The following is a 14,226-nucleotide window of genomic DNA, read 5'->3' on the forward strand; positions in this document are numbered from 1 at the left end:
CGAACATCAACACCATGCACACAGAGAGACGGCGACGTTTACTGTATGTGTCGCATACATGCTGAAAATACACCAATTTGATGTCTTGAAACGCACACATCATGTGAAAGCAGGGGTGCACAATTTCTGTCGTTTAGGGGTTTTTTAGTGTCTGTCAGCAATTTTTTTTTTTAAACTTTAACGACATGGATGTATCAATTCAGCGAACGTGCACCTCTGCGCTATTTTAACGGTTCTAATTTATTAGCTTTGTTTTATGGATGTAAATAATAGGTGAGAAAGCTTTAGAGGAGGAATAAAAATTGTGTAGCTAAACGTTTTTTTTTTATTCTTAGATTTTGAAATGTTTTTTTGTTTGTTTTTTTGTTTACTTTTTTTCCCCCTCTTGTTTTGGCAATGTGAATTTCATTTCTTGGAGTGGGGGTGGGGGGGGGGGGGGGTATTATGGTTTGAATATTGCGTCTCTGAGGAATGTTATGTAGAACATCAGCAGTGGACTAATCTACTGTACACCAATCAAGCTACATAGCCTTTGTTGGCAATGAAGATGATGGTTCTGGCCCAGTCATCTTAAAAGCCTGTTTTCCTCCATATGGCTTTATATGTCCCAGCGACCACCCTGCTGTCAGGGTGGTAACCAAGGAGAGGAGATGAGGAGGGTATTTACAGGGTTGGGACATGATGACCCTTGACCTTTGGTCCTTACAGAGAACAGAAAAATGAGGGTTTAATGTTGTTTTTATGAAACGGTTGGCTTGTCCTGCCTCCCTCCTCCTCACTCTCCCTGACCCTTCGCCCCTGCGTCGGTTGCTAGGCTACAGGCTGTAGTGAACCTCCTTCCCTCATCAGTTGCTAGGCTACAGGCTGTAGTGGAGGTTGGAGGCTGCACTGGAGGTTCCTAATGTTCTGTTCTATTTTCCTATTTTTAACACAGGAGCAAAACTTTGTACTAATTTCCAAATAAAGAGGCTTTGATACCTTGACACTGGTGGTCTGCTGCTTCCTTGTGTGTGTTACAAATGCATTGTGGGTTAAACAAAATCATTACACACGAAAACATTTCTGGTAGTCTAACTTTTATTTAAGATATATTTACAGTGTTAAAGACAAAGAAAAATGTACTTGTTATGACGTGCTGATTCTGCCCTGCGTATGGTAACCATAGCAACGAGCGACGCTAGAGATTTGGGTATTACGATAGATCTGCCTGTGTACGCAAGCTCCGCCCCCCTCCCCTCCCTTCCATCTTCCCTCATGTCTACATCAACTTAGTGCAATCATATTATACAGTTATCATCATCATAGTCATCATAGTCCACACGGGGAGCCCCCACATCCCCAGACAGAGGAACAGAGATAATGATAGTACAGAGATTTAAAGACGGATGGTAGACGTTATACCTGATTTGACCACGACTCCAACGCTCCCTTTACCAGAACCAGGCATGCACAAAGTAGATGGGTAAAACATTAGACCCCAACCAACCAACCAGACACACATTAGACCCCAACCAACCAACCAACCAGACACAAACATTAGTCCCCAATCAACCAACCAACCAACCAGACACACATTAGACCCCAACCAACCAACCAGACACAAACATTAGTCCCCAACCAACCAACCAACTAGACAAACATTAGACCCCAACCAACCAACCAGACACACATTAGACCCCAACCAACCAACCAACCAGACACAAACATTAGACCCCAACCAACCAACCAGACACAAACATTAGTCCCCAACCAACCAACCAACTAGACAAACATTAGACCCCAACCAACCAACCAGACACACATTAGACCCCAACCAACCAACCAACCAACCAGACACAAACATTAGTCCCCAATCAAACAACCAGACAAACATTAGACCCCAACCAACCAAACATTAGACCCCAATCAACCAACCAGTCAACCAACCAACCAACCAGACACAAACATTGGACCCCAACCAACCAACCATACACAAACATTAGACCCCAACCAACCAACCTACCAAACATTAGACCAACCAACCATACTCAAACATTAGACCCCAACCAACTGTACGGATTTTATAGAAAGTGATGGTCTTGATGATACAGATGACAAACGACAGACTCAGATCTCTCTTTGGTGGTTTAATGAATACGACCGGTCTGGAAGGTGTATAGGGTCCAAGTATACAGCTCACATAGTGAGTTAGTGAGAGTTTATATACAGCTCACATAGTGAGTTAGTGAGAGTTTATATACAGCTCACATAGTGAGTTAGTGAGAGTTGATATTGTGTTCACAGACAAAGAACTTACATAACTTAAATAAGCATCCTATATGAATGTTAAAACAGTATGGTCAAGGCCATTAGGTACACACAGAAACTGGACGCTGAAACACTTGGTCGTGACTCTCCTTAACCCTATTATGAATTATGATAATTCCTCCTGGATTTATTTTGTTTCTTTGGCTGTAAAAGTGTCAGAAAATGTCTCAGGAGTAAGTGCTTTTGAGTCTTTTACCAGGATGACTTCAGATTTCAATATATGGCAGTTGTGTAACATTACTGTATGTGTAATAATGTGTAATAACAGTTTAAAAGGGTTAAGGAGGTCTCTCAGGGTCTCCATTGGGGCTGTCTAGAAGGTAGAGGGTCCCTGGGCAGGAGAGGGTTCAACCACGGTTCAACGACATAAACAAACCGTGTCAACTTGCTAGAACCCAACCAACCAATCAGACAATTATTAGACCCCAATCAACCATACACAAACATTACACCCCAACCAACCAACCAACCAACCAACCAACCAGACACAAACATGTCTTGAGCTTAGAATGATAAGGTTCTATCTCCGTTTAGGGCAGTTCAGAGATATTGAGCGTCAACGTTTTTACATTCCATTATGTTTTATGAGATGGAACCTTTGTATTTTATGAATTACTAACTCAAAAATGTCAACATTTAAAAAATAACACCACACAGGCATTAATACACACCTAATGGATCAGATTATGTAAAAAACTCAATTTTGACCAAAAATGGAGATAGAACCTTATGGGCCGGTTTCAGAGACAAGGCTTAAGCCTAGTCCTGGACTAAATCACACTTTCAATGTAAGATGTTTTTTAGTCTAGGACTAGGCTTAAGCCTTGTCTGTGAAACCGGCCCTATTCTAAACTCACGATGTGTGCTGTAGTCGTAGATTTAACTGTCACGCGTGGGAACTACATTTCCCAGCGGCGCTTGCGCTTGCGCACTGGAACATTCCTCCTGACGTCACGTCCTCAGAGCTCGCATCCACAGCTTCCTGTTGAAGTGTAAAATGGGGACATGACACAGTTATTTGGGGAGAGATTTTTTCGGGAGAGAAAACAAACAATAACATCCACCGCACCGCTTTAATAAGCCACTGAGGGGACATTTGACGCGATGGAGGCTGTGCCCCGTATGCCCATGATCTGGCTGGACCTGAAGGAGGCGGGGGAGTTCCCGTTCAGCGCGTCTGTGCGCCAGGTGAGCAGGGTGCAGGTCCCTGGGCCACAACCCAGAATGTCCCTGTTTGCTGCCCCACTCAGAGTCATTTCGTGACGTTAGAATTATAAGGTTCTATCTCCATTTTTGTCAACATAAATCTGAACCATTAGGTGTTTATTAATGCCTGTGTGGTGTTATTTTTTTAAATGTTGACATTTTTGAGTTAGTAATTAATAAAATACAACGGTTCCATCTCACAAAACATAATGGAATGTAAAAACGTTGACGCTCAATATCTCTGAACTGCCCTAAACGGAGAAGGACATGTTAGACGCTGGTGGATAGCTGCTTCCTTCTCTAGGCTCATGGGTGGTCAGGGACATTGTGCAATGTTTTATTATAATCATGTTTGGTCTCATTTTGAAGGGGACCTTCTTAGCTTTCATTCGGGCCCCCCGGTTGTGGATCTTTCTGACACACATAAGAGGGTCACTTGACTTGAGCCACCCCCTGAATGGGAGCAGGTTTGGGTTCTGGCCCATGGGACTGGTCCTGGGGAGGGGAGGGGAGGTCCTGGGAGCAGGGAAGTCAACCAGACAAGGATGACTGGATCACCCAACAAGCCCATGGGTGTACCTAGCTTCACATGTCATCTACAGGTAGTTAGCCTGGTTGCTATTCTGTCAAACATTAGTCGACAAATCGGGCTTTTGTTTTCCAGCTAGCTAAGCAGGCTAACTTACCAAGTGAATAATGATGAGGCTGTCAACATGGGTGTGGAGATGGAGTGGCAGGTTGCCATGACAACTTAAGTCCCCACAACATCATCAGCGACATCATTTGAGAAGTTTGTTTTCTGCTCTGAAGTGAAACCAACAATAAGGCCAAAGAAGCCAGAGGTGGCTAGCTAGCCAGATGAAACCATGATGTCACTGTCACATGCTGCTGGAGTCGTTTGCTCAGAGGTAGCAAGGCAGTCTGTCTGTGTGTGTGTCTGTCTGTCTGTCTCTCTCTGTCTCTCTCTCTCTGTGTCTGTCTCTCTCTCTCTCTCTGTCTCTGTCTCTGTCTGTCTGTCTCTCTCTCTCTCTGTGTGTCTGTCTCTGTCTGTCTCTCTCTCTCTGTGTCTGTGTCTCTGTCTGTCTGTCTCTCTCTCTCTCTCTCTGTCTGTCTCTCTCTGTGTCTCTCTCTGTCTCCGTCTGTCTCTCTCTCTCTCTATCTCTGTCTCTCTCTGTCTCCGCTGCTCTACCTAGCTACCACCCCAAAATAAGTGATGTGTAGAGTAGACTATATAAGTCACTAGTATCCTCCCAGAGACTGTTATAAGGAAGAGATTAAAGAGATGATTCAATCCTCAGCTCCATTGCTTCCCTCTGAGTTTACTGACCTGATGGGACATGCAAGCAATGTAGTGAAAAGCTGATCAGTAATTGATTGATTGATTGATTGATTGAAAACCTTTATTGTCCCCAATGGGGAAATTTTGTTGTCAAACAGCTCAGTTAGGGCAGAAAACATTCAGTACAGAAAACAGAAAAACATTCAATAAAAAACATAAAACAGTGCAGGCTCAATAAGTAAAAAGTTCCAAAAGTTCCATCTCCAGGTCTCCCCCACCCTGCAGGGCCTGGTTGTAGAGTCGGAGTGCAGCTGGAATAAAGGACTGTCCAAATCTTTTTGTACTTTGACGGGGGAGAACAAATCTGTGGCTGAACTTGCTCCTCATCCCTGCCAGCTCGCAGTACATCGGGTGGGAGGGATTGGCCAGCATGGCCGCCAGTTTTTTCCCCATCCTCTGTTCTGCCACCACCTCTAGGCTGTCCAGCCCGGTCCCCACCACAGAGCTGGCCTTCTTCACCAGTTTGTTTAGCTTCGCAGCATCCCTGGCACAGATGTTTCCACCCCAGCAGGCCACGGCGAAGAACAACGCTGGCAACCACCGACTGGTAAAACATTTGCAGCAGCTTGTTGCAGACACCGAAAGACCTCAGCCTTCTCAGGAAGAACAGTCTGCTCTGCCCTTTCCTGAGAAGAGCCTCGGTGTTGTCAGTCCAGTCCAGTTTGTTATTAATTTGTACTCCCAGGTACCTGTAGGAGTCCACCCTCTCGACTTCCACCCCCTTGATGGTGATGGGGGCTGGGGTCCTTCTCTTCCTCCTAAAATCCACCACCAACTCCTTTGTTTTGCTGGTGTTAAGCAAAAGGTAGTTGGTGTCGCACCACTGCACGAAGCTCTCCACCAGGGCCCTGTACTCCTCATCCCTGTCGTCTGTGATGTAACCGACGATAGAGGAGTCATCCGAAAACTTCTGCAGGTGGCACTGGTCGGAGCTAAACTGGAAGTCGGAGGTATAGAGGGTGAAGAGAAAGGGTGACAGAACAGTTCCCTGGGGGGCACCGGTGTTGCACACCACCACCTCAGACTGACAGCCCTGCAGTCTCACATACTGACGCCTGTCTGTGAGGTAGTTGTGGATCCAAGCCGTCAGGGAGTCCTCCACACACATCACTGCTAGTTTGTCAGCCAGCAGTGATGGCTTGATAGTGTTAAATGCACTGGAGAAGTCGAAGAACATGGTCCTCACCATGCTCTGTGGCCTCTCCAGGTGTGTGTAGGCCCTGTGCAGCATGTAAATGATGGCGTCCTCCACCCCCATGCTCTCCTGGTATGCAAACTGCTGATAACTGATAACTAATATCAGTTAGTAGGCTAGTGTGTATGAAGGAAGGGAGGCGTGGGGGAGAGAAGGGAAAAGGCCATTCAAGAATGAGTATTTGCTTAGCGAAAGAATGGCTGAATCATCGAGGGTCATATTCTTTTTTTTTAATTCTTTTTTTTTTTATGAGTGGGGCAGTCTTTAATTTTATTTGACAGAGATAGTGAAGACAGACAGGAAAGTAAGGGAGAGAGGTCATGTCAGCAGGGCATGGGCCGGATTCGAACCCATGCCGACATGGGCATATGTGTGCACTGTAGACTGCGGTGCTAGACCACTGGACCACCCCGGGCCACTGAGGGTCATATTCTGAGGATTGTACACACCCATGTCCTGTGTAATAAATGTGTCACACTCACTGGTATCTAATGTAGGCCTAATGTTTTCCCAGGCTCCTGCTAAATGACCTTTGCTCATCCTTGGCTCCTCTCTTAGCAGATAGCCGAGTTCTACCTGCCCAGATCAATAGGCCCGTAGAGAGAGAGAACAAAGGTCTCTCTTAGGGCTTACACACTGGCAGTTCCGAACGCCGGTTCGCGTTCGCGTTCGGAAACCTCCGAACGTTGGCGCTGTCTGGCGAACGATACACTGGTATGAACGCGGGCTCGTTCGCCAGACAGCGCCAACGTTCGGAGGTTTCCGAACGCGAACGCGAACCGGCGTTCGGAACTGCCGGTGTGAAAGCCCTATCTTTGATACCAAGACAACTTGTTTGGGCTACATTTTTTGCTGATCTGAGAGTGAGGGAGAGTATAGCACAGTACAGGCCCTACATATAATAATAATAATAATAATTATTATTATTATTATAATATATGCCATTTAGCTGACGCTTTTATCCAAAGCAACTTACATTGCAGTGAGCGGCGCATACATCGTCCGTATATATATATGGTCCCAACGGGAATCGAACCCACAATCTAAGTGTTGTTAGCGCCTTGCTCTACCAACTGAGCCACAGAGGACCACATAGCAAACTAGTACATAGTTTTACATTTTATGACAGAGATAGATAGATAGGTAGGTAGGTACTTTATTGATCCCTGAGGAGAAATTCAGGAGGCTGTTGGAAGTAGAAATGGGAGGACTGGCTCATTGTAATGCATGGAATGGAATGGTGTCAAACTCATGTGATTCCATTCCTCATTCCATTCCATGCATTAGGAAGGTACAAATAGAGATTAAAACAATGGAGAAAGAAAGAAAGAACAGGGAAAGGGAAGAGATCTGATGGGAGAGGCATAGACAGAGAGTTTCATTGTGTGGCTTAGCTTGGTTTGAGTTTGGTAACAGGAGTCAGGCCAGTTCAGGCCCTGTGTCATTGTCACTGCTACGGCCGTGTGACTATCAGGTTGGCATAATTATAATATGCTGGAGAGAGAAAAGTGCTTTTAAATGCGTGTGTGTCTGTGTCTGTCTGTCTGTCTCTTTGTCTGTCTGTCTCTTTCTCTCTCACCGTCTCTCTCTCTCTCTCTCTCTCTCTCTGTCACTCTCTCTCACCTTCTCTCTCTCTCTCTGTCACTCTCTCTCACCTTCTCTCTCTCTCTCTCTGTCACCCTCTCTCACCTTCTCGCTCTCTCTCTCTGTCTCTCTCTCTCACCTTCTCTCTCTCTCTGTCTCTCTCTCTCACCTTCTCTCTCTTTCTCTTATGAGGTTGTTTACCTCCTGACTTTGGCTCTGCTAAGTCTGACTAGAGAGACTCATTAGAGAGTTTCATCAGGCACAGGGGGTTGGATCCTTAGCAAGGCATGCTGGGATAGATCCAGAGTCATTAGGAGGCCAAGTCCATCCCAGGCCTGCAGATGAATGAATATACAGTTAAAACAAACTGCGACATTTAGTCAAACATTTCTTTGTCTCTGGTCTGTTATGTTATTCTGTTTGGCCAGTTCTTTTTTTCACACTGCTGTTTATCAAATGTCCCAGTTATGGAACTGATAATATGAATCTGGTCTGATAAAGACTTGACTTCAGGGAGGTTAGACTGTCCTAATGTTCCCGTCTGTTGGATCACTTAGCAGATGAATTCTGTGCACTAATCTCCTCCTCTTCCTCCTTTTCCTCCTCCTCTTCCTCCACCTCCTCCTCCTCCTCCTCCACCTCCTCCTCCTCCTCCACCTCCTCCTCCTCCTCCTCTTCCTCCACTTCCTCCTCCTCCACCTCCACCTCCTCCTCCTCCTCCTCCACCTCCTCCACCTCCTCCTCCTCCACCTCCTCCTCCACCTCCTCCTCTTCCTCCTCCTCCTCTTCCCCCTCCTCCTCCTCCTCCTCCTCCTCCTCTTCCACCTCCTCCTCCTCCACCTTCTCCTCCACCTTCTCTTCCTCCTCCTCCTCCTCCTCCCCCTCCTCCTCCACCTCCCTCTCCTCCTCCTCCTCCTCCACCTCCTCCTCCTCCCCCTCCTCCTCCACCTCCTCCTCCTCCTCCTCCTCTTCCTCCTGCTCCTCTCTGTATCTCCTCCCTCAGTTCATCCTGAAGAACTATGGAGAGAATCCAGACAACTACAACGAACAGCTGAAGAAACTGGAAGCTCTGAGACAGGCAGGTTAAAAACACTTAGGAATAAAGCACGGCTTTGAACTTTGACCTCTCGGGCCCATCTTAAGATTCAAGATAGCTTTATTGTCTGTCACACAGTGACAGAAATTCTCCTTCGACTGGCAGAAGTGCAGCTCAAGAATACATTTCCACATTAAAAACACACGTAGGTCACATACATTAATACATACAATAAAAACAGACAGACAGAGCAGTGTTTATAAAATGTAGTGCCTTTATAAAAAGTCCAGTCATTTAACCCTCCGGTTGTGTTCATGTTTGCCCCCCCATCCTTGGTGTTCCCGGTCTAATTAGACCGGTCTGATTAACTGCTTCATATCTCCAAAACTACATGGTCAAATTTGCTAAATTTGGTACCTGGTGAAAGCTGAGACCTGTGAGATGTTAAAATGACCAAATTACTGTAATGTGACTAAATACACTGTAGAAATTGAATATTTCATTTCCGTTTTTGAGAATTTCAAATAAGAAGGCCAGTTACACCCTGAAACTCTATATATCTCTGCCAAACAACACATTGGATCAGTTCTTCAACATCTCAACATATACTGTGCAAAATTTGATGAGACATAAACAATGTAGACTATTGGTTAACCTGAATAACTGGATTGGCATATAAGCACGGGAAAGAGAAGGGTTCCCATAACAAACACCTGTTTCGTTTGATACATTTCAGTGTTTGTTATGGGAACCCTTCTCTTTCCCGTGCTTATGTGTCCATCAGAACCATACCTTCCAGAGTTATGGGAACCCTTCTCTTTCACCCCAGGTGAACCACACCTTCCAGACTAAACAATGTTTAGTCTGGAAGGTCTGGTTCGGATGGGCAAATAAGCACGGGAAAGAGAAGGGTTCACATAACAAACACCTAATTGTTTAGTTTGAAATGTGTCAAACTTTATATATGAGGTATTTGAACAGGTCTGATACATCCTGGAATGTTGTAGCTTGTTACAACTTGTGTTATCCATTAATTTTCTATGGCGGTCATTTTTGACCGGAAACACCACCGATGTTACAAAGTTGACCGGGAACACAACCGGAAATAATAATTAATAAAAAAAACAGTGTTATGGTTTAAGAAGCTAAAATGTTGTGGTTTAAAAAGAAAAACAATGCGGTTCCTATTTTAAAATGTTCAGGGCGGTGGTTGCAGCTGGGATGAATGTTTTGTTCCGACCTAAGTGTTTTAGGCCCCCCAACTTCCAAACAACTTTTAGGAATTGTTCAGAAAAATCACTATTATAGACGGATTAGCGAGTCTCCTTAGCATCTATCTTACCCTCAGACAGACCCCCACCCCCCCAGACCTCTCCATTAACAAGCACTAACGATTGGATCTAAATGTGTTATAAGTGTGTTTGTCTGTCTGGCAGGGTGCGGTGAACGTGACGCGGGACTTCGAGGGCTGCAGCACTTTAAGGAAATACTTTGGTCAGCTGCACTACCTCCAGAGCCGCGTACCCCTGGGGCCTGGGCAGGAGGCAGCTGTACCCATCTCATGGTAGGACACACACACACACACACACACACACACACACGTGCACAAGCACACACACACGCACATGCGCACACACACACACACGCACATGCACAAGCACACACAAACGCACACGCATGTGCACAAGCACACACACGCGTGTTTTAGTAATTGGTCAAATAGAGTCAATTACTGTCTCATTCTTAAATGTATACTATCCACCGGAATTAGGCCCAGAATTCATGTCAGAAATAATTGAAATGTTAATGACAAAATGTAAAGGAATCACCCTAATGGGAGGAGATATGAATCTTACAATAAATTCTAGGCTAGATTCCTCAAATAATAAACCACACAGAGCTGATAAAACATCATCCATTTTAAGAAGTGCAATGTCAGAATTTGGATTAGTAGACATATGGAGGATGCTAAATCCAACTAAAAAAACATATACATATTATTCTGGACGATTTTCAACTTCCAATAGACTGGATTATTTCTTCATGTTTAAAAAAGACGTAGAGAGGCTGGAAACATGCACAATAGGCACAAGGGACTTATCAGATCATGCTACGCTATCTATAACTATACATTTGGATATAAAGCAGGGAGAAAAAATATGGAGATTAAACAATTCACTTCTTCAAGATAAGATCTTTGTTGAAAAAATCAATAAAGCCATAAAAGAATATGTAGATATAAATGACAATGGAGATACTAATCCAACTATTATATGGGAGGGCCTTAAAGCGGTACTACGAGGACAGATAATAGCATATTGTGCATTTAAGAAAAGACAAACACAACAAAAACAGAAAATGCTTGAACAACAAATACAACACTTGGAAGACAAATTAAAAAATACAAATGAAATAATAGTAAAAAATGAATTAAAAAAGAAGTATAAGGAGTTGGATAAAATTCGTACAGAGGAAGTGGAGAAATTAATGACATACACCAAACAGAAATATTACGATGGAGGACCTAAGTCTTTAAAACTCCTAGCATATCGACTTAAGACACAGACTAAAAAAGCACACATTTCGAAATTGAAGACTGTAGAAGGCTCTGGAACAATAACGGGTAAGGATAAAATAGCTGAAGAATTTGTAAAATATTATGAGAACCTCTATAAAAACACAGAAAATATTGACCTGGGACTAATGAAAGATTTCTTACATAAGTTAAACTTAAAGCAGGTAACAAGATCAAAAAATGAACAGCTCATTAAGGACATCACAGTAAATGAAATACAACAACAAATAAATAACCTTAAAATGGGGAAAACACCAGGTGATGATGGATATACTAATGAATTTTATAAAACTTTTAAAAAACAATTGATACCACTACTTTTACAAGCATATAAGTATGTATTACAAACGGGAAATTGGGCAACTACTTGGAATTCATCTATAATAACGGTTATACATAAAGAAGGTAAGGACGCTACTGAATGTTCGTCTTACAGGCCAATATCGCTACTGAATACGGACCATAAAATAGTAACAGCTATTATTGCCAATAGGTTAAAGGACATCGTGCCAGATATAATAGACAGCGATCAATGTGGTTTTATACCAGGTAGGCTGCTGTCAGATAATATAAGGAGGACGTTAAATATAATGGACTATGCACAAAATAATGGTGCAAACCTTCTACTCTTGACACTGGATGCAGAAAAAGCATTTGACAGAGTGCTATGGCCATTCATGTTTGAAATTGTAAGAAGCTTTGGATTTCATGAGAATTTTAATAAATGGCTTCAAGGAATGTATAAAAATCCAGTGTCAAGAGTAAAAGTAAATGGCACAATATCCAGAAGATTTCCAATCTATAAAGGTACAAGACAAGGAGACCCACTCTCAGCAGTTATATTTGCTATATGCATGGAAGGACTAGCAGAAAGTGTAAGGAAAAATAATACCATCAAAGGCATAACGATAAAAGAGGAACAGCATAAACTGGCATTATATGCAGATGACGTGGTCGTTTATTTAACATCACCAACCCAATCCTTACCAAGCCTAATGGAAGCAATTACAGAATATAGTAAACACTCTGGTTATAAACTAAATGAAAGTAAGTGTGAAGTATTAACAATTGGAGAACAGATAGATTCGGAAATTAAGGAAAAATATAAGTTGAAATGGGATGCAAAGAAAATCAAATATTTAGGAATCTACCTCACCGGAGATATAACAACATTATACACTGACAACTATCAAGCCCTTGAAAATAAAATACGAGAAGATCTTAATAGATGGAAGATAACACCTGAATCCTTAATGAGTAGAGTAGAAAGCGTCAAAATGATGATCCTCCCACAGTTTCTGTTTTTATTTCAAACATTACCAGTTCCCATTCCACATGGTAGCTTCAAAAAATGGAATACAATGCTCTCAAATTTCATTTGGAACTACAAAAGTAAACGGAAAAAACTTAGTATACTAACTCAAACCAGAGAAAAAGGAGGGTTTAATTTCCCTGATCTAAAGTCCTATTTCCATGCAACTCAAATAGATACAATAATGAAATGGATGAATAACTCGGTTCAAACCAAATGGAAAGACATAGAAAAACAAGTAATATCAATATCAATAGGAACACTACCTTTTCTGAGTCTAAAGGATATTCAAAAATATAGTGGAAATAACAGATGCATAGAAAATACCCTCATAAATTGGAAAACTATTCGTAAAATGTATAAATGTGATGACAAATGTATTTATTTGAGAGAGATAGCCAGTGATCCAGACTTTTTACCTAATAAAACAGACAACATATTAGAAGAATGGGCTAGGAAGGGACTACAGGTGTACACACAGATGGTTACAAATGACATGATAGACTCATTTGAAACCTTAGTTAATAAATTTAATATAAGTAATAGCCATTTCTTTAAGTACTTACAAATTAGAAGCTACCTTATAACACAACAGAGGAGACAGGAACAAAGATCACATATACTGATGGAATATCTGAGCAAAAATAGAAACAGCGAAAAGACAAAAATCTCAAAACTTTACAAAATCATGCAAGAAATCAAGATACAAGAAGATAACACTAAAGAAAAATGGGAAAACGAATTAGCAATAACAATTACGGAAGAAGATTGGAAAGAAGCATGCAAAAGAATATTTAAGACAACACAATCAAAATTCTGGAAAGAATTTGCTTGGAAAATAAATATGAAGATCTTCCTAACACTGAAAATGTTGTCAAAATATAGGCCAACAGGCAATGCAGAATGCTGGAGGAAATGTACGGAACAAGAAGCCAATCACACACACATTTTTTATACATGCCCTAAATTGAAAAGGTTTTGGGAGGCAGTTCAAGTAAAAATAAAAAATACATTTACCTTACAAAATCCTATACATCCAGTCAATATTATACTCGGTCTTATTCCATTAGATATACACAGGGAGGGAGATAAATATTTGTACACTATATTACGTATTGCAGCTTTAAAGCAAATTACACGTAAATGGTTGGACTTAAACCCACCATCTGTTAATAATTGGAAAAAAACTGTTGAAGAGATAAAAGAAATGGAAAGAATTACTTATAAAGTGGGAAACCGTGAAGAGCAATTCACTATGAACTGGAGTAAATGGACCGAATGAATGAGTAAGAAGAACCCCCCCCCCCTCACTGATCCCACCCCTCCCACCCCCCTCCTTTTATCTCTTACTTTTCTATCTCTATCCCTATAATTTCTCTCTTCTTTTTCTGTATTTTCTCTCTATTCTTTATTCTTTATCTTTTTATTTTTGGTTCTCTTTAAAAAAAAAATAATAATGATGCAGGATGAACTTAGACAAGTGAAGAAAACTTGTAAAGTGTATGAAATGAACTTGAAATGTAATGTACAACCCTGCAATAAAGTATTAAAAAAAAAAAACACACGCACACACACTACTGACAAGTGTTCCATCTCTCCCTCACCCAGGACGGAGATCTTCTCTGGAAAGACGGTCACCCACGATGACATCAGCTACGAGCAGGCCTGCATC

The 14,226-nt window shown here is 42.2% G+C and overlaps 1 protein-coding gene across 1 annotated transcript in view; it reads left to right on the forward strand.

The window, feature by feature from the left end:
* The first annotated feature begins 3,359 nt into the window (after positions 1-3,359).
* ptpn23a (protein tyrosine phosphatase, non-receptor type 23, a) overlaps positions 3,360-14,226 on the forward strand; it is a 48,253-nt gene continuing 37,386 nt past the window's right edge. The window contains exons 1-4 of the mRNA XM_080540393.1: positions 3,360-3,495; positions 8,635-8,709; positions 10,104-10,231; positions 14,163-14,226. The exon at positions 14,163-14,226 is cut by the window's right edge and continues 13 nt beyond it. Coding sequence (XP_080396519.1) covers positions 3,412-3,495; positions 8,635-8,709; positions 10,104-10,231; positions 14,163-14,226 — 351 coding nt within the window. The 5' untranslated portion in view covers positions 3,360-3,411. The remainder of the gene's footprint in view (positions 3,496-8,634; positions 8,710-10,103; positions 10,232-14,162) is intronic.

Source organism: Nansenia antarctica (genome assembly GCF_963989245.1).
Source record: "Nansenia antarctica genome assembly, chromosome: 10".
NCBI lineage: Eukaryota > Metazoa > Chordata > Actinopteri > Argentiniformes > Microstomatidae > Nansenia > Nansenia antarctica.